This window comes from Scomber scombrus, chromosome 24, assembly GCF_963691925.1.
Source record: "Scomber scombrus chromosome 24, fScoSco1.1, whole genome shotgun sequence".
Lineage (NCBI taxonomy): Eukaryota > Metazoa > Chordata > Actinopteri > Scombriformes > Scombridae > Scomber > Scomber scombrus.
In genome coordinates, this window is record NC_084993.1 from 12,170,535 (window position 1) to 12,188,727 (window position 18,193).

An 18,193-nucleotide genomic window follows, 5' to 3' on the forward strand; every position below is an offset into this window, starting at 1 on the left:
TTAGTCTCTGTTCCCCATTTGCTGTTATGTTCTCAGCACTATAATGCATTGTAGGACATTTTGGTTGGGATAGTGTCCAGTGTTTGAATACTGTAATATTTCCCCATAAACAGTATGCATCACGTACTGTTGGTTTCATACTAAGGTTCTGGACAAGACACAGGAATACTTCAGAGGTCTAGAAGGTGCTGCTTTTTTGCCTTTGGGCAAAGTTGGGCTTGAATGAGATGTACGGCAGATTGTGTGTGTGTGTGTGTGTGTGTGTGTGTGTGTGTGTGTGTGTGTGTGTGTGTGTGTTGAAGTATCACCTGTACTGGGCGTTGCAGTATTTCTTGGCGAAGTCAGTCCAGGTTCCAAATCTCTTGGGGTAAAGGGCATCAATCTGCATGAAAAGCTGTGAAATACACAGACAGGAAACAGACATTAACAGCAGCTGCGTACTAAACCACACAGAAAAGTGTGAGAGTGTGTGTGCGAGTGCGTGTGCGTGTGTGTCTAAGGGAGAGAGACAGCAATTCGGGAAAATCTGTGCGTGTTGTCTCACTGACATGCTTGTCAGGTAGGAACCAGATAGACCCCTCAGGTCATCTGGAAGATGCTTTTAGCTTTTATGCTCCCAGCCGCTGAAGCATCTTACCTGTTCATGTTAGATGTGCTCCAACACTGTCAACGTCTTTAAAATTTTAACTTAAAATGCTCCCCTTTAGCTTTACTTTTAAGTAGTCTATTATTACTAGATTTATTATTTCATTTTATTCTCAATTTTAAGATTTTACTCACGTGTTGTTTATGTTGGTTTCATCTGTCTGATGTTTTATCTTGTACATTATCTACATAGTTTTTGTGGCTTATTCTGTCGTCTTTGTGCTAAGCTAAGCTAACAACAGCCATTAACCATCTCAGTAAGACAGCAAGCTTATTTCCCCAAAAGTTACACTACTCCTTTTTTATTTTGTAATATATCTTGTGTAAACAAGAACAATTTCCTCAACCACAACCTCAGCAGTGCACAACAGATACTATACTACACATTATTTGAGTTGGCTCAACTTCTCTACCATATATAGTTTCTGGAAGCTGAACACATGCTATAACTCACAGGAGCAAAGAAGCTGTTTCTGGTTTTTAAACACAGACCTTGCCTGGGCTCACGATTAGTCTGCTGTCAAGCGCTGCATCTTGTGTGCAATGTATTCAAGGTCCTGTTGTCCTTCGCCTAGTTTACCAGTCCTGTGTTGTGCAACTGTGTGGTAATATGTGTCAACTGCAATTAACCAGGTCAAACCGCTGTATAGTTCGACTGGGCCGAGGAGAAAAAAAAACGATACGAAAACTGAATCAAATACAAATAAAGAGCATCGAGTCTTATTAAATAACTGCTGGCGTGGAAATTACGAGTCATCAAAAGATCTTTGCATCACTTGATGTGAAAATACTGATAAATTACAGGCTGCTGCTTTCTGCCTTCAATGGATGCATGACATATTGAAAAGAGCCTTTTCATACAGCAAGTAGGTAAAGAGTGCGTACACATCGATGGTTGCAACCGAGCTCCTGTCGTGTGTGTGTGTCTGTGTGTGTGTGTGTGTGTGTGTGTGAGCGAACATGCTTGTGTGTACACAGCAGCGCATCCCCTGCCAATTTTCAGTATTTGCAGCAATTTCTGAAGTAATGACAGGTAATCATCAGCAAGGCGATCTGAATAAGCAGCAACACTGAGAGCGCTATTCTGAAGTCAGTGCTTGTTCAACAGGAGCTTTGCGACCCCCCCCCCCCCCCTCCGCTCCCCCCCTCACACTGTTGATATAATAGGTGGGTGGAATGAGGGCACATCATGAACGGTGCAGCATGCCCTGAGCTGTGTGCTAACTCGATGTCAGAGCCACAGTGAGTAATGATGGTAGTGAGGAGACTGGCACAGAGGCAGGGACAGGGCTTATCAGGTTTATGCTGCGGATGATAAAATGTTACATTCACTTTTCAGATTCTAGTGGCAGAGAGAGGGAGAGAGATGATATCTAAAAACTAACCTCGCCACCGCAGCCGCAGTCAGGGCGACGGCGGAGACAGGGTGGCATGTATCACAGCGCATAACACACACACGCGCACACACACACACACACACTTTCTCGATGACACACCTTCTCGAGATTTCTTGCAAGTACTAACTTCGCTTCATTTTGGAATTAATTAGCTGCCTGCATTTCATCAGTTAATTATCATGATGGGGTCTAGGTAATAATTAAGTTTTCCTCACAGCGACGTGGCAGTTAGATGACAGCGAGATCAGAGTCCTTCCTCACAAAAATACCTCGACACAGTCAACATTAAAAAAAAAAAAAAAAAAAAAGCGTGATGAGACTCCTGGATAACTAGTTCATTAAGTTATATCAGCTGTTAACCAACACAGGTTTTTTTTCCTCCCATTTTGCCACATCGCATCATTTTAAGCTGCTCTACATTCGCTACCAGTTTCATTTAAATACATTTCTTTTCAAAATGTATTTTTTTAAAGCTTTAAAACATAAAAAGGATTTCTTATAAAGGTGTTTTGAAGAATAAAACAAGACATCGTCGGTAAATTCATTAAAAAAAGACCAAAAGTAACAATGGATTGATCCTACTACTAAAAAGTATCTTCTGTGCTGTACAGCTTCATTATTGTCCAAAAAGCACATTAAAAACACATCAGTGAGCCACATTGTTGTACTGGGTGACATGTTGCTTCATTAGTACCACCTGCTTACACACACAGTAGTTAATTTTGCGCACACACAGTCCTGCTGCTAAACACTCAATAAAGCCTCAAATGTGTATTAATCCGCAGCTGAAAATAGTCCCTTTCAAATGTTTCTTCCAATTTGAGTAACATCTGCTAACAACTACAGTACCCAGCTGTGTTAAGAAACTACTGAGCTTTCTCTGTGGTGTGGAGTATGTGTGGCTAGATTAGGAAAAAGGTGATGTCATGTACTCCTGTGCACCAATTAGGATTTAGCAACATTTGCCAGGCTACCGTCAATCAACTGTAATCGAACCACAACTACACAGTCCTCATGAAGAGTGAAAGTCTCAATAAATAATTAGCAAGAATGCTTTTCTCCAAACTTTTACACTGATTGTATCTTATTTAGAATATTTTCCTTCATGGACAAATACTTGAAGCTGAGCTTTTAGGCCTTTAATGACTATAATTACCTTCTAGCCTCGTTTGAGTTTCTGCTTTTTTATTGTTGTTCCAAAGGTTTCATGCATCTTTTATACTGAGTACCGAATAAAGTTTTATTATTTTCAATATGCAACACCAATTAAGAAAAAAAAAGAAGAAGGTAGCTAAAAAAAGCAGGGCTGCAGGTTAGGAATAATTATGTGGCCTTGTGTGTGTGTTTAATCTATGTGTGTGTTTGTGTGTGTGTACTATAGAGCGGAACTATTTGCAAAATAATTTTCCCTGCAGTTTGTGTAGATCCATAATAAATTACGTTCCAAAACTGTGAACATGATCAATAGTTGTGATGGTAAGAAAAGGAGGAAAATAGGGCCACGGCTCTCATGAAGATAATGAGAATTATTCCTCAACTCAACTGTATAATTTGGAACTACAGTAAAAAAAAAAAATGGACTACTAATACTTTATTATTTATTCATGATAATTTGAGCCACACAAAGATAGTGTAAACGTTAAAAGATAAGCTGCTGAAGGCTGGAGAGGATGAGCCAGTGTAAATGCCTGAGCACAAAGCTGTATCAGTGCCCCATCATTAGGGTACAGCAGTCATATTATACAGTACTTCTTATTGATAATGTATTGTGTGTTCACATTGAGACTGTGGAAAGATTTTCTATTCACAAAGTCAGCTTCATCTACAGGGGCCGTGATAGAATATGGCTGCAATCTACCGCCTCAATATAACATATATAAAAATGATATAATAAATCATTATGGAGAAGGGGAAAGGCTCTGCAGCTCTACAAACATTGTTGTCCTGTGCAAAGCCCTTCTTATTGTCTCTTAATTCAATAGTCCCCCACCCATGTGCGCTCCTTTTTATTACTTGTCTCATTTATTGCAGTGCACTGTCTGTTCATATCGTGGGTTTGTAAATGAAGTTTTTGTAACAAAGGTTATTGAAATAAGTCCACGGGATCCTCTAGGATAAGTGATGCTGGACAGAGTTAATTGGCTTTTTGAGCGTCGGATCGGAGTACAACCTGCTCTGGAGCAGGTTACCATGGCGATCCACCTGCACTTAAGAGCAGAACACCTTTGTGAGACGGAGAAGCCGGAGCTGAGCCCCGAGTAAGCTCTTTGGCCTTCTAATCTCGCTTCATGACTGAGCTCAGTTAATCAGTTATATAGTATAATCTGGTTTCTTATATGTGTCCACATTGTTCCTTCCTAACCAGGCCTATGTTTAGTTTTTTAATTAAACTTTCAAAGCAGGGTCTGAAGGAGTTTTGGATGTGACGGCTGCATGGTTCAAGCCGTCTGGGAGGAAAACAAAACAGCTTACTCTGTTTTTTAAATTTGCATTCTTTCCCATAATGGACATTTACCCATGAGGCATCATTAAAGTTTCATTAAATCAAATTTTATTACCTCTTCAGGGCGACCCAGGGCTGGGGTGCCGGTGAGAAGGATGGCCCGCTTGGCGCTCTGAATGAAAGGCACCAGAATCTTCGTCCGCGCTGCGTTCCTGGATTTCAGGTAGTGCGACTCGTCCACCACCACCACGGAGAACTTCTGCCTGCTCAGAGCTTCCACCAGGAGGCGTGCGTCTGTGGTGAGCAGGCCGTAACCCAGCACCGTCACCTTACTGCTGCTGATGCCCCTGGAGGGGTAAGGACACACACACACACAAACAATGAACACCAACTCATGAGAAGCATTATGGCATCTATTTGTATATATATGTTTAGTTTATTATCATAGAAGACTAGGCAAATATTCACATTTGAGGGCTGGAACCAGTTTTTTGATAATTGTTGCACATATTTTTTTTAATAAAGCTGGTGATAGTCTATGTTCAATCTCGTGAAAAGACCAAAACCAACAATGTGTCAGTACATCCATATCTTCTAACATCCCTTGTGTTATATGGTTCTCAGCTCAAAACAAGTTGATTCCAGGTGAAGACACAGTATGAATCTTTGAAAAGCAGGTCATGAATATATAATCTCATTTTTTAAGAAGGCTCAGTAATGTCCTAAAACAGCTGAGCATTGTAGTTTTATAGAAAACATTACCCAAACAGGAGTAAACAGAGTGTTTGTTGGGGACTATTTTCAGCGGTGGATGAATACACATTTGGCACTCCAGAGAGGATTAAGCAGCAGGACAATGTTTGTGGGATTTGTGAGAATAAACTACAGTGTTTGTGTTCATGGTAATGATCATGTGAACATGTTACCCAATGAAACAGTGTGACTCATTGATGTGATTGTCATTTTTCTAATCGTGGACACACAAAGGAAGACATATCACTACATTTTAGTACATCAATTCATTATTGTTTTTGACAGAATATCACCTGATTTTTCCTTTAAATGACTGTTGTAGTTCTTAGAGTAGCCACTTCTAATATTCACAAATCAACAGTCAACAAATCTTATTGACTTTGCGTCTGAGTCCTCGAGGTAAAGTAAAGACTGTTTGAAAAGGAGTTGTTGGACATGATAAATGTTCAGGTACACACACACACACACACACACACACACACACACACACGGACACACTGCCAGACACAAACTAGAGCAGCAGCTTATTCATACATCCTCTCTTCTCCAGTGGGTAAGAAATCCATTCCTTCGCTGTATTGCCATTTCTCCATTTTTCAGGTTGTGCGCGGCCCCAAAACACAAACACACAAACAAACAGTCACAGCTAAACAAACAGACACAGGAACCAGAGTGGCAACATTTCAGCTGCGTTGAAAACCCCAATAAGGATCTCTGCGAAATCAAAAACACTTCCAGCGTCTGTCAGGCTGAAACACACAGACACACACAGACACACATACACACACACACACACACACAGCACATTTCCGAGCTGAAATAAACCTAAGGTGCCAGTCATGTTCAACAAAAGGAAAAGCGAGTCAAAATACTGAGAGGAGATGCTGCATAATTTTTTCTTGCTTCCCTCTTCAGTCATTAACACATCTAGTTCAAGGACACGTTTTCCCCAGAAGGGTTTCACAACCTCTTTGCGCCTCGTCTGTGATGTGAGGTTTTTTTTTTTCCCCCTTCCGCCGAGTACAAAAAAACATCGAAAGTTTGTTTCATTCAAAAAAAACTACAAGAACTAGGGGAAAGTTGACAAGATAATGAAAGTAGCTGTATTCACTGCTTATGCACCACAGAAGTCCAACACAACCTGAATCAATATAAACAGCTGAGAGGACGAGGCGCATTTCTCCAAGCCAGCATTTTTTACCCCGCTTCCTGCATTGAAAATTTCAGCTCTTGTTCAATATTGCAGACATCGCCTTGACACCATTCGTCTGTCAGTGCTGTCAAACACCGGCTCCTTCTACCTCCTGACACAGAGGGACACTTTGAGATTAATTTGTCAGCCCCAACTTCTCTGTCTATCATGCTGCCTCACTCCCACACTCCTACCTCAGCTGACCAAGTCTATTTTTCTTATTCCATGTCTTTAGGTAAATTATTACCGCCTGCATGAGTAGAAGCACCAAGAACCTCCAGACACCGCCACACAGCTTACATGCCCCAAAGTTCAAATAATGGCAGCAACCTTTGACTTAAATAATCCTATTGACAATGAACATAATCCACAGGATTATGTGCTTTGCATAGATATCCTGAACAACTCTAAAGCTAGCTCTGAAGAGACCTCGCGTGCACTTCCACACAGACTGTGACTGGATGAGTAGGATGTGTCCATGTCATAGAAAATGGAGAACTTTGCCTTGAATTAATTAAAAATGTATTAATTTATTATTAGGCATAATCTAACAAGAAAAACTAAATTTCGCAAGTAGAATTTTGGGTCTCTTGAAAAATGTGATGGGCGTTTTTCACCATATTTGACATTTCATAGACCAAAGGATTTATCAGTGAATCAAGAAAATAATCCATAATTTTAAAAAAAGTTACATTGGAATACATTTTGAAACCAATTTTTCTATTTAAATAGTTTTTGCCTCAGTTATTAATGGTTAGATTGCTGGCCATGTGACTTTTAATCAATACTAAATGAAGCTAGTTTTTTACTAAACAGCATTTCCTTCAAGGTTTCAATTTTAGCTTTTAAAAACTGTCAAAACATCATTGTTTCATACTGAGGCTAATATTAGTCTTTCATTAAAAAGCACAGCTATTTGCCAGTCAATCGAATGAAGTTTGGAAATTTGCATATTATTGTCTATTTGAAACCCATCATCATAGTTAATACCAATGAGATATGAGACAACCAGCTATGTGCATGCTTTATTATAAAAATGACTTTTAGATTTGGGGTGACTGCAAGATTTGAACACTGTGGAGGATAAATCTGCCTAAGGTCCCAACAAATACTCAAAATGGTCAATGTCAAAATGGTAAAGCTAAAGGAAAAGGCGTCAGATATCGGCTTTAAAGGAGCACTTGTTTGTTTTTTCGTCCACTAGAGGGCAATAACACGAGCTGTAAACAGAGTAAACATTGAACGTACATTTATCAGGCTCCCAGAATAAAAATCTAAATGAATGCTAATGTTGCTGCACATCTAATTGTGTAAAATACTAACTGTTTGCTAATGTTCACCATATACATTTTATCAGCGAGAATAATTGTGTTTACAGCTTGTTTCCGCGGCTCAAAAGTAGCCAAAAAATCAATTATTGCAGGCTAAGAAAGGTCAGAAAACTCTACGAGGCTGATGAGAACAACACTTTATTACATGCATGTGTAGCCTGGCCGGGGTAGTGTGGGAAGAGTGAGGTGTAGGAGGAGGAGGATGACCTACATGGTGTCGCTCTTGTTCTCCACCAGTTTGATGTCTCCAGGCTGCAGCTCGGGGATCCACCTCTCCAGCTCCTCGATCCAGGGATATTTGAGAGACGAGGGCACCACCACCAGGAGGGGCCACTCTCGCCTGAAGGCGTACGCCACGGCGATGGCCTGCACCGTCTTCCCAAGACCCATCTGGACCAGCCAAATCAACACATGGCGAAAGAGGGAGGGAAGAAAAACAAGTCAATCGGGCTCCGACTCCGCAGTAAATTGCATATGACGGCCGAGCTGATGTGAGGCCCAAGAGTAATAAGGTCTCAGAATGATTCTAGTGTCAAAACCGATTAGGCACGTGGGAGCACTACGCAGGGTTGACAAATTAATTTGGAAGGCATGCAGTGCTGTACCAGGTTCATTTTTTTGGAGGGAAAATAGATTTCCCGAGCCAGCTTTTGTGTGTGCTTACCTCATCAGCGATCATACACCTGTAAAACAAAAAGAAAACAGAGAAAACTTTATTTTCAGAGTAGGAGGTTGTTTTGTAGAGCTGACAAGCAGGCAATAAAACCAGTTAACTATAAAAAGACAGAGTTTATGGTTTATATGAGAAGACAACACAGTACCTATTGACATGTAGGAGGAATAACAGCTTCATTGGAGCTCCTGCGGCACAAAGGTACCACAAAAGTTTCAGACATTCATTGCTTGTCGAAGGATTCATAGCTGAAACCTCCATCATAACCCAATTTCTGGCCACAGTTAAATCACACAAAGTCTCGAGGCACTACCGGCCACCTCAGACTCAGCCGCTATCTCACATATATCAGGTCTGTCACTCATAATTTAGGAATGTACCAGTCCTTAGTATGAGTTGAGCACTGTTGTCTCTATTTAAAATGTATATTCTTGTTCCTTTTGGATATTTCTGTGTCTGATGTAACAGAGTAGATTCAGACAGAAAGTTTCTGGATGATGCAGAATATGACCAGAATATCAAATAAGAAAAAAAACAGGTTTAGAGATCACAATACTGTATTTGTGGAGTAAAATGAGCGGTCAGTAACATTTTATTGGAGCTACTATTGGAGTGGTCTCATATTCACCTGAGACCACTGATAGAAATAAAACAACTTCACTGCAGTACAGACAAAGCTGAGCATCTTCCAGCCATCTGCGCTTCCATATTTTTATTTTTCTTGTTTGGTTTTTTTAATAGCAGAATGGCACAATGTTACATTTCTATTTTTACCAACATTGTCGAAAACGTGGCCTTGTTGTTTCGAACAAACTTTCTTGGCATTCCCGATGGACAGAATCGTACCGGGGGGTTCCGCGATTCCGTTCGGTACGAGCGCCCACGTCGCGGCAAAGTCAATTACTCAATATAGCGTCTAACTGATGTCATTTATCGTGCGAGAACACCAAACATTTACTCCTTCCAAGTTCTTAAATTTGAGTAATTGCTATTTTTTTCTGTGTCTCATCATTGTAAAGTGAATAATAAGCAGCATGTAAAGTTAAACTAGGATAAAAAGTAACTGCTCACTTCTTTTGGCTGCCTCTTAACTCTGATTTGATATGTTTTCATCTACATAACAGCCAGCTAGTTTTTCCTTTTTACGCTCGACATTATAATGAACAATGAAAGCATTCCGGAGCCAAAGTTGTCCTGGTTGGAAAAAGTGCAGATGGATCCACCTCTACTTCTCTCTGCCCAGTGGGGTTCGGGCCTATTGTCATGACCTTGCTTTATTCATAAATGCTTCCAACATCATGTCAGACCAAACAGAGCAACAGAGCAGCTCTGAATACCTCAGACTCGGTCTCTCATTATTCTTTCTCCTCCTCCCTCTCCTCCTCCTCCACCTCCTCCTCCTCCTCCATCCAACCCCCCCATCTCCGCCCCATTTCTCTCTTTCAGCTGAGGAACATGATTAATGTGCACCTTGCCACTGGTGGTTTTTCTAATTGCCAGCACACCGGCCCAGTCAGCGCAATGCACACACACACACACACACACACACACACACACACACACACACACACACACACACGCACAGGCACACATGAGCTGGAGAGTGTGTGGAAAAATGCACACAAAAGACATGCACAAATTCATAACATACACACACACACACAGGCGTGAACAAAAGGAAGCGTTCACACAAATGCAAACACATGTAAACGAACTCATACACATGCATATATATGTGCTCACGCATACACCCACCCACACACCCACACACTCACACACACACACACACACACACATGCACCCACGCTCAAAGACCGGGGGAGGGAGTGCGGCTGGGGCAGGTGCTTGCCATTTCTCAACACATTAATCATCCTCCTTTAAATAACCTGAATGCCGTCTTGACGGTTTGAGACTGCGAGGATGCTGCGGAGCCGTTGCCTGACGACGGCACGGGCTCCCGTCGCCGCATCTTTTCTAATGTTATCTCTGAAACCCACAAGCCCCCAAAGTGTCAGGAAATGGGCTACCCCTACCTCCCAAGCCAGCTCCAATGATTTGATGGGTTTGACCTCTGCGCAGTGATGTGTTGTGTGGCCTCAGCGTATGACCCCAATCTTCCAGCCCTGTTAAGGTTCTCTTGTGAGGACTGGAAGTGTAGTGCACCGCGGTCAGTGGAAAGGGATGCTCAGAGGTTGGACGCAGCACAAAAGGCTGGCTCAAGGGGTGCTTCGGTATACCGTGCTATGACCCGGCAGCATCTCACATACAGTTATGGGTTCAGAGTGCAGTATTGCTGTATACTGTCGCTGAACTTCGTATCAAAACAAAGTATCTGTTAGTGGAAAAGGTTCAGGTAAAAGGTTTTATTTCAGAGGAGGAGGTTTCAATAGTGTGCGTTTGACTTTAGAATGAAAACTTTAAACCTGAGCTATATGAAACCTTTAACGATATATCTCTTTAAGATTATGTCAATGTAGGAGAGATGGCACTAACATCCAACTTTTTGAAAGATGTTTAATTTAAGGTTTCTTTTTCCTAATCTAAGCATAAAAAAGATAATCCTCATTGATTTACTTTTAGTACTTTCCGGACATTTACAGTAGTTAAACACACCCTAGCTCTCTTGTCTTTGGTGGACTTTAATGTTTTTTTCATCCTCCCTTTTTCTCACCTAAAGACAATTGGTTCCCAAACTGCAGTGCCTTCCAAAATGTTTCCTTTCGTGAATATTTCATCACAGCATCTAAACTACATTTTTAACTATATCTAAACAGAAGAAATAAGGAATAGTCATGGAAGTAACCAAATTAAAATGGAATGACCTCTTAAATATGTAGTTGAGCTCACGGTCGCTTTGTTGCCATAGACATAAACATTATCTCCCTGCAACAAAACACCTTCCTTAACAAAAAATCCTTGCACATTTCAGCACATTCACAGGCTTTGCTACCACAGTCTAACGTAGTCTGGTGTGACCAGTATCTTATAGCAGCTACATGGGGGCTGCTGTGGCTCAGGAGCAGGTCGTCCACTAATTGGAAGATCAGCGGTTTGATCCCCTGCTCCTCCAGTGTGTATGTGAAAGTGTCCTTAGGCAAGATACTAAACCCCAAACTCCTCCTAATGGCTGTACCAGTGGGGTGTGTGTGTGTGTGTGTGTGTGTGTGTGTGTGTGTGTGTGTGTGTGTGTGTGTGTGTGTGTGTGTGTGTGTGTGTGTGTGTGTGTGTGTGTGTGTGTTGTAAAAAGCACTTTAACTGGTCAGAAGACTAGAAAGATGCTATATAAATGTAGTGCATTTAGTCCTTCTATATGTTAAGCAATGTTAGCTTAACTATAGCTAAATATTGCTGTATATCTATGCTATATGCTAATGCTATGCTAATATATCTATGCTATATATTACTAAGTCAGTTTATTGACTTAAGTAATATATATGTCATTTTTCTTTACTTGAGCTCGAGTGTTAGCATGTCTCAGATTAGCATTTCACACATTTCACATTTTAACACAAAAGTAAAACAAAAAGTAAATAGTTTTTATTAACATGTTCAACTGTAACATGCTAGCACAGGCAAAGAAGAGTAATAAAGTCAGCTAGCTCCTTCAGGTACATCACTAATGCTGAATTATTTCTCTAAAGTTTGCTAACGATAGCTTCAATTAGCCACCATAAGCTGATGCTGACACCAGACACAGTAAAAGCCCCCCTGCGTGTATTAAAGTGAGCAATGGTGTGTGTTATTGCTTTTGAATTCAGCTTGTCCTTTATGAGAAGAAGAAGGTGGTATTCCTTCTTTTAAACGCTGAATAATAGTAATTTATTTAGCTTGTGAGAGTTTAAAGATATATCTTACGTGCAGGTTTGTTTGGACTCAGTTTTAATGATTACTTGCATCATTCATTGTATGTGGGTGTTATATGACTACACTTGCTTTGTTTTGCCATGTTTAATCATAATTCTTGCTCCCTTGTGTCGGTAACAGTAGTATGAACATAAAGATGTATGAATGTAACTTGTGTTTGGCTCTAATGATGCATTTCCTCTGAAAACTTTGCTTCCTTTAAATGATGAACATGTTTTTTTTAGGCTATAATCTCGTTAAAAGTGTTTCCCACCAGCATGTCCTCTCCTCTAACACACAGACTGACACAGCAGGATATTAAGTTTGTTTATCATGTACTGCCTCTTTACTTTCCTATAAAATGTCTTCTTTACATCCTGGATGGATACTATCTAAATACTGGAAAGCTAACCATCAGGGCTACAGGTAAAATGACATTTTTCATGATGTTTAATCTCCTGCTGTCTTCGCCTTAGAAAGTAAATACTCTGAAGATGTCGGCGAGACGTTCCTCGTTTTTTTAAAATTGCACCGTACCCAGTGACTCCCCTCAGATTGCATCTCGGGTTCATGTGATTTGTTTTGTTCACAGACTGCTGTATTTCAATGGTGACATGAAAATGATCTGAAATAACTAGAGATTTTGTTGTACTACCCCATCAAAACCAAATACTTCTATTATTCTGAAGAGTGCATTGAATCTACTTTTGTCTGACTTAAAGGGGCACTCCACAGATTTTACACATGATGGTCAGATCACTTTACTAGTCATGAGGAGGTCTTCTCGGTCAAAACAGTTGCATAATGTCCCTTGAGGCACTAGATGGAGCTTTCTGAAGTGTGGAAAAAAATGACCCCTTATGATGTCATCAGGGGTAGTAGCAGCTTGGCCTTGGTGACTCTTGGTGGTTGCTTTGCTGAAAAGTCCAACACTTTGGTCCAGATATCTCAATAACTATTCGATTGATTTTGTGCAGACATCTATGGATGCCTGATGCCTGAAGGATGATGATCTACTGACTTGGCCAATTCTCTGACTTTTTTCTCTAGCGCCACCATGAGGTTGACATTTAAATTTTTTGGTCAAATGGCTACATTACTATTGAATGAATTCATGCCCCTTTCAGAATTAATTATAATAACTGTGGTGACTTATCATCTAGTGTCACCTTGAGGTCAAAATGTCTATTTGCTCAATACCTCCACTAACCTCTGCTGTACTGTAATGATTACATGTTAATCTGAGATGATGAACATGGTTAACATCTGCTTAGCATCACCATGGTAGCATTGTCGTAGTCATGTTAACAGCCAGTCTGCATTGCGAATTGGAGGCACTGAGATCGACAAACATCAGCACATATTTGTTAGAGATGGTTGAATAAAATAAACTCTTGTTTTGCTGCATGGGAGAATGTATTAATTGTAGAATCTATTGGTTTTGGAGATTGACTCCTCTTTTTTTAATCCGTCTCTCACAAATCCCCCAACCTAATGGAAGTTTAATCACGTAGTACCCCTTTAACAGACTGAATCAATGACATCAAATAAACTGTTGAAGGGCCTGAATACCTACTGTCTAATCTGCTTCTTACTATGACTAAGTCGTTTGATGCCAAGGTTAGAACAATTTTGGTTATTTCACATGAGAGATTTTTGTATTTTGGTTTTCTCACTGGTTTGAAGTATGCAGGGTCAACCAAGTCCCGATGAAGCAGATTAGCTGTGTTTTTGAATGCTAAACTCTTAATAAATAAACTTGAAGGTTGACTATTGCTTATTTAGTCATGGGTTTTTGTGATTTTAGAGTAATACTGAAGATTTGGAGCCAGGTTTTCAGGAGCTTTATTACTTTGCTCTCTGAATGATGTCCACCAAGCTTCTCTTAAATGTTGTCACTTATTGCACTGTACCTCATTTATCTTTCACGGATGGGCTTTTACGAGGTACTATAGCTCCCACTGTGCTGCTGAAAAGTCCAAATGATTTTACAGGACCACTCAGCGTGTAGTCTTTATATTATGAACAATACCTATGAGCCGGTGCAAATGTGGCGTAAAAACATATCAACTTTTGTGTGAACGGAGAACAGACTCCCCTCTCTGGATTCTTCTCTTAGTAATTTGACCATCACAGCGAGACAGAACAAAGTCTGTTTATTGATCCCCCTCTCACATCAGCAGAGCAAGCCCCCTTTTTTTCAATAAAAGCACAGACAGTCACTAACAATAATATTGTGGACAAATCAGAGCGGGGTGGACATGCACTGCATCACATCACATCACAATCAGCACCTTAATGGAAGTGACCAAGAGGTTTTAATGGATGTACTTTTACTCCAAATTGATGGGTTTTTTTTTTTGCATTATCTATGTAGGCTCATTCAGAGTACTGCAATTTACAAGTACATCATGGGTAATTTTTGCAATTTTAGCTGAATATGTACAAATGTAAGCTCTCAAATGGCAAACTTCCACCCAACTTTCCAAAACAATACAATCAACCACATCTCATGGGTTTTTATTGTCGCTCTGTACCACAGCTTTCCCACATTATCCCTCATCTAACCCTATAAAATTCACTCACCCTCCTACACAGACCAATACAGTGGGCTCCATAAGTATTTGAATTGCAACAACATTTGATGTTTCGGCTCGGTACTCTTGATGCTCTGGATGTGAAAAGACACACTGACTATGAGATTTAAAGGAAAAATCCGCCCACGGATCCTCCTACACTGTTAGATATCCAGCATCAGTGATGTTCAGTGCATTCCAGGAGTTATTTTATAATAAAGAGCTGCTATTTACTTTTTTTTTCTCCTGCCAGCCTGCCTCGTCTATTTCCACTTCAAGTATACTGACATCCTACATTTCCCAGATTTTTTTTTATACTCCTTCCACAAAAAATTCAATAAGTCTGCAGCCGCATTGCAATCTGTAGGTAAAAGTATTGTTATTTCTGCCTCTTCAGTGACAATCTGTTGAGTATCAGTGAGATAGAGACTTAATTCAAGGCTCTTTCCAAGAATATTGAATGAACAAATGAAAAACTGCAGATAGAAATAGAAAGATAATGGCGGTCGATGATGATCGTTTTCAGCTTGTAATCATCCCTGCCGCCTGCCTGCTTCTGAATGCACTTACTTGTGGAGATTTAGAGTAGGTTTAAAACACACTTCAATTCTTAGTCACTATCATCTCACATAACTGCTTTGATACTGTTCTATTTAGCAACAAGGATGTGTAGAGGATGGCTTTCTGTAATTGATTTTAAAGCTAATAAATGAGAGATTAGTGTCACAAGTGTTTGATAACCACATTGGAGGGACATTGCAAAAAATGTGTTTATGTATATGTTCTATATGTATAAAATGATCGGCCAATATATCAACATCGGTATCGATTTTCAATTGATTTTGCAAGCCAAGAAGCTAGATTAAATAAACAGTCTGATCTTATATTTCTCCTTCACACCCAACCTGACCTGTTCAGTAGAGGCTTTAGTGAGAGAAAAACTATTTCTATGTAAAATAAAGCATTGTTTTGATATGCATGAGGAGCCGCTGGCTTATGTACTCAGATTGTTTAGACTTGAGAATCATATCATAAATGGAGGTGACGGAGGAGACAGATTACATTACTGCTGACCGAGAAGAAATGATAAAAAATGGTACGATGAAAGGAGGGAAAAAAATACAAGACATATTGTGAACAAACTCTTTATTCAAGATGATTTTGTTCCACCTATCATTACCCAATTATACAGGATACTGATATTGTTATTGTGTATATGTGTATTATTACTGTATTTCTAAGTCAATAAATGAACTAACTTGTCAGAACGGGCACTGACATGATGTTCTATCTAACATCTAACATAACAGCTGCTATCGCTTGTCTTCTGAGAGAAGTAGTGCCCGAACCTGCTCTTACTGTCACATTGACGCCAATTGACTGAGGTAGCTGTCCGTACGGTGCAGCGAGAGCCAATTGACTCCTGACCCGCCCGTGCAACAAAGCAGTGCCTCCCAGTGTTCCTGAATCAATATGGCCGCTCCGCATCACAGCGGCGCTGCTCAGATTGGCTCCCCCTGCGCTGACCTTACTGACAACCAGAGTGTACATCGACTGGTCGGGTTAGGAAACGGGCAAGTCCTGGTCCGTTCCTGCAGCTAATGCTCGAAGCAGCCAAACACTGGCGGACTTGAGGGCAACTGAGAACCTTCTGTGGACTGGTAATTGTTTTCGGAGATACAAGCTGGGCTCTATCTGACCTTCTGATTGTAGACTATATTCACAGATGCTCATGATTAGCCTCTTGAACCATCTTAATGTTGGAAATCAGAGTTTTCCTTTTCCTTTAGAGCTTCATTCGGCAAATTATCAATGTACAGATATCATCTTATTAGAATAAAATCACATAATATTGGTACAATGGAGTGACATAAAGAACTTTGTATCTCTTCAGTATCATTTAGAACTGCAGATGAATGGATGGGTTGGTGTATAAAAGATCTTTTTATCTAGTGAGTTGAGGTTTTCTTGCAGGATTTATGGATACCCTGGGAAATGTTTTTGGTTAACGTTAACAGTTAAGTTTACATTCACTGCTACAAATGCATGGTAAGTATCCTGGAGGCCTAATAAAGGTGTCAAATGCAAGGTCTGTCATCATTGTATTTTTGCCATACCAGTCAGGTACCTCAATGGACATTTCAACAAACTGTTACACCTGTCTGGTCATAGATGATCCAATAGAGACCTAATAGTCAATGACTTCAATCAAAGACATTCCAATTGACCTTGTCTAGGTTCCTCATGATCCACACACTTCCTGACACAATAGGCTTAAGGTAAAGATACCTCCAGCTAACCCCAGGAGATCAGGAAACAACCCTCAGATAGAAACAAGTTCAAGAGTTCAATCAGCCTAGGACCGGGATTTCTTCTACCACTGTGTCACAGTCACATTACTATCACATTAACCCCTAACTAAGAAACAACATTCAATAACATACATAATATATACAAGAAATACATCAGCTATGTGATTGTCTTGTATGAGTCATTTTGTGTGAATATGAGATGCAACTGAAACTAGGAGCAACACTTAAAAGCATCTACAACCACTAGTGGTCAAAAATCCCACAGGGTACCTTTTTTAAACACCAACCCTCTCCTTATAATTGGTGTAAAGATTGAAGAAAGGGCTTGAATTCTTCCACCAAATACTCAGACAATATGTTTGAGTGGAACACATCCTCATACCAATAAATCAATATTTAGACAATGCAGAGGTGGAGTAGAGGGTTGGGCTGCATACACAGGATGGCACTCATCCATAGAGAGACAACAGGACTACTTACCTGTGCATCTACATTTAGTTGACAGATTTGGCATTATTATTCCTTTCCATTTTTTTTAAATTGCCTTAAAATACTTTGTTTCTGCCTGCTGTGCCAATGTAGGGGATGTTCCTTAACACAAAACTCGACCCAAAAAAGAAAACTTCGAAAGAAAACAACTCATTAACCGACCCCCCGCAAAGCTGTGATGTAACTGAGTGAGCGGAAGCGCTGCTTACCGTCCGTTCTTCGACAAAGCGAACTCCACTCCCTCCCTTTGGAAAGGCATCAGGCGCTGCAGGAGCTTGGGAGGAAGGCCTGACAGTTGCTGTGACCATCTTGTATCACAGTGAGAGGTCTGTAGGCCATTATCATCCATTTCCATTAGTAAGTCCTCATCAGTTTCTTGGTCCTTGCTCAGTCAGCCGGATCTGATTTTAGGCCGGGGGGGAAAAACAGTTAAAAAATTGTAGATTAGGTTTAGTCTGAATTAGTGAATATTCTCTACAGCCTCTATTAGACATTTTTATGGCTGATTTAAACATGTTGTTTAATAATGCTGGGTAGCT

General features: G+C 40.4%; 1 protein-coding gene across 2 annotated transcripts in view; it reads right to left on the minus strand.

Moving 5' to 3' along the window:
- Window positions 1–18,193, minus strand: part of zranb3 (zinc finger, RAN-binding domain containing 3) — an 80,572-nt gene that overhangs the window by 61,024 nt on the left and 1,355 nt on the right. Inside the window, exons 2-6 of one of the 2 annotated variants that reach the window (XM_062414427.1) lie at window positions 17,864–18,055; window positions 8,426–8,444; window positions 7,973–8,151; window positions 4,601–4,832; window positions 309–394 (exon numbers count right to left, since the gene is read on the minus strand). In XM_062414427.1, the coding sequence (XP_062270411.1) occupies window positions 309–394; window positions 4,601–4,832; window positions 7,973–8,151; window positions 8,426–8,444; window positions 17,864–18,009 (662 nt within the window). In that variant the 5' untranslated portion in view covers window positions 18,010–18,055. The remainder of the gene's footprint in view (window positions 1–308; window positions 395–4,600; window positions 4,833–7,972; window positions 8,152–8,425; window positions 8,445–17,863; window positions 18,056–18,193) is intronic. The other variant, XM_062414428.1, reaches the window with a different exon arrangement.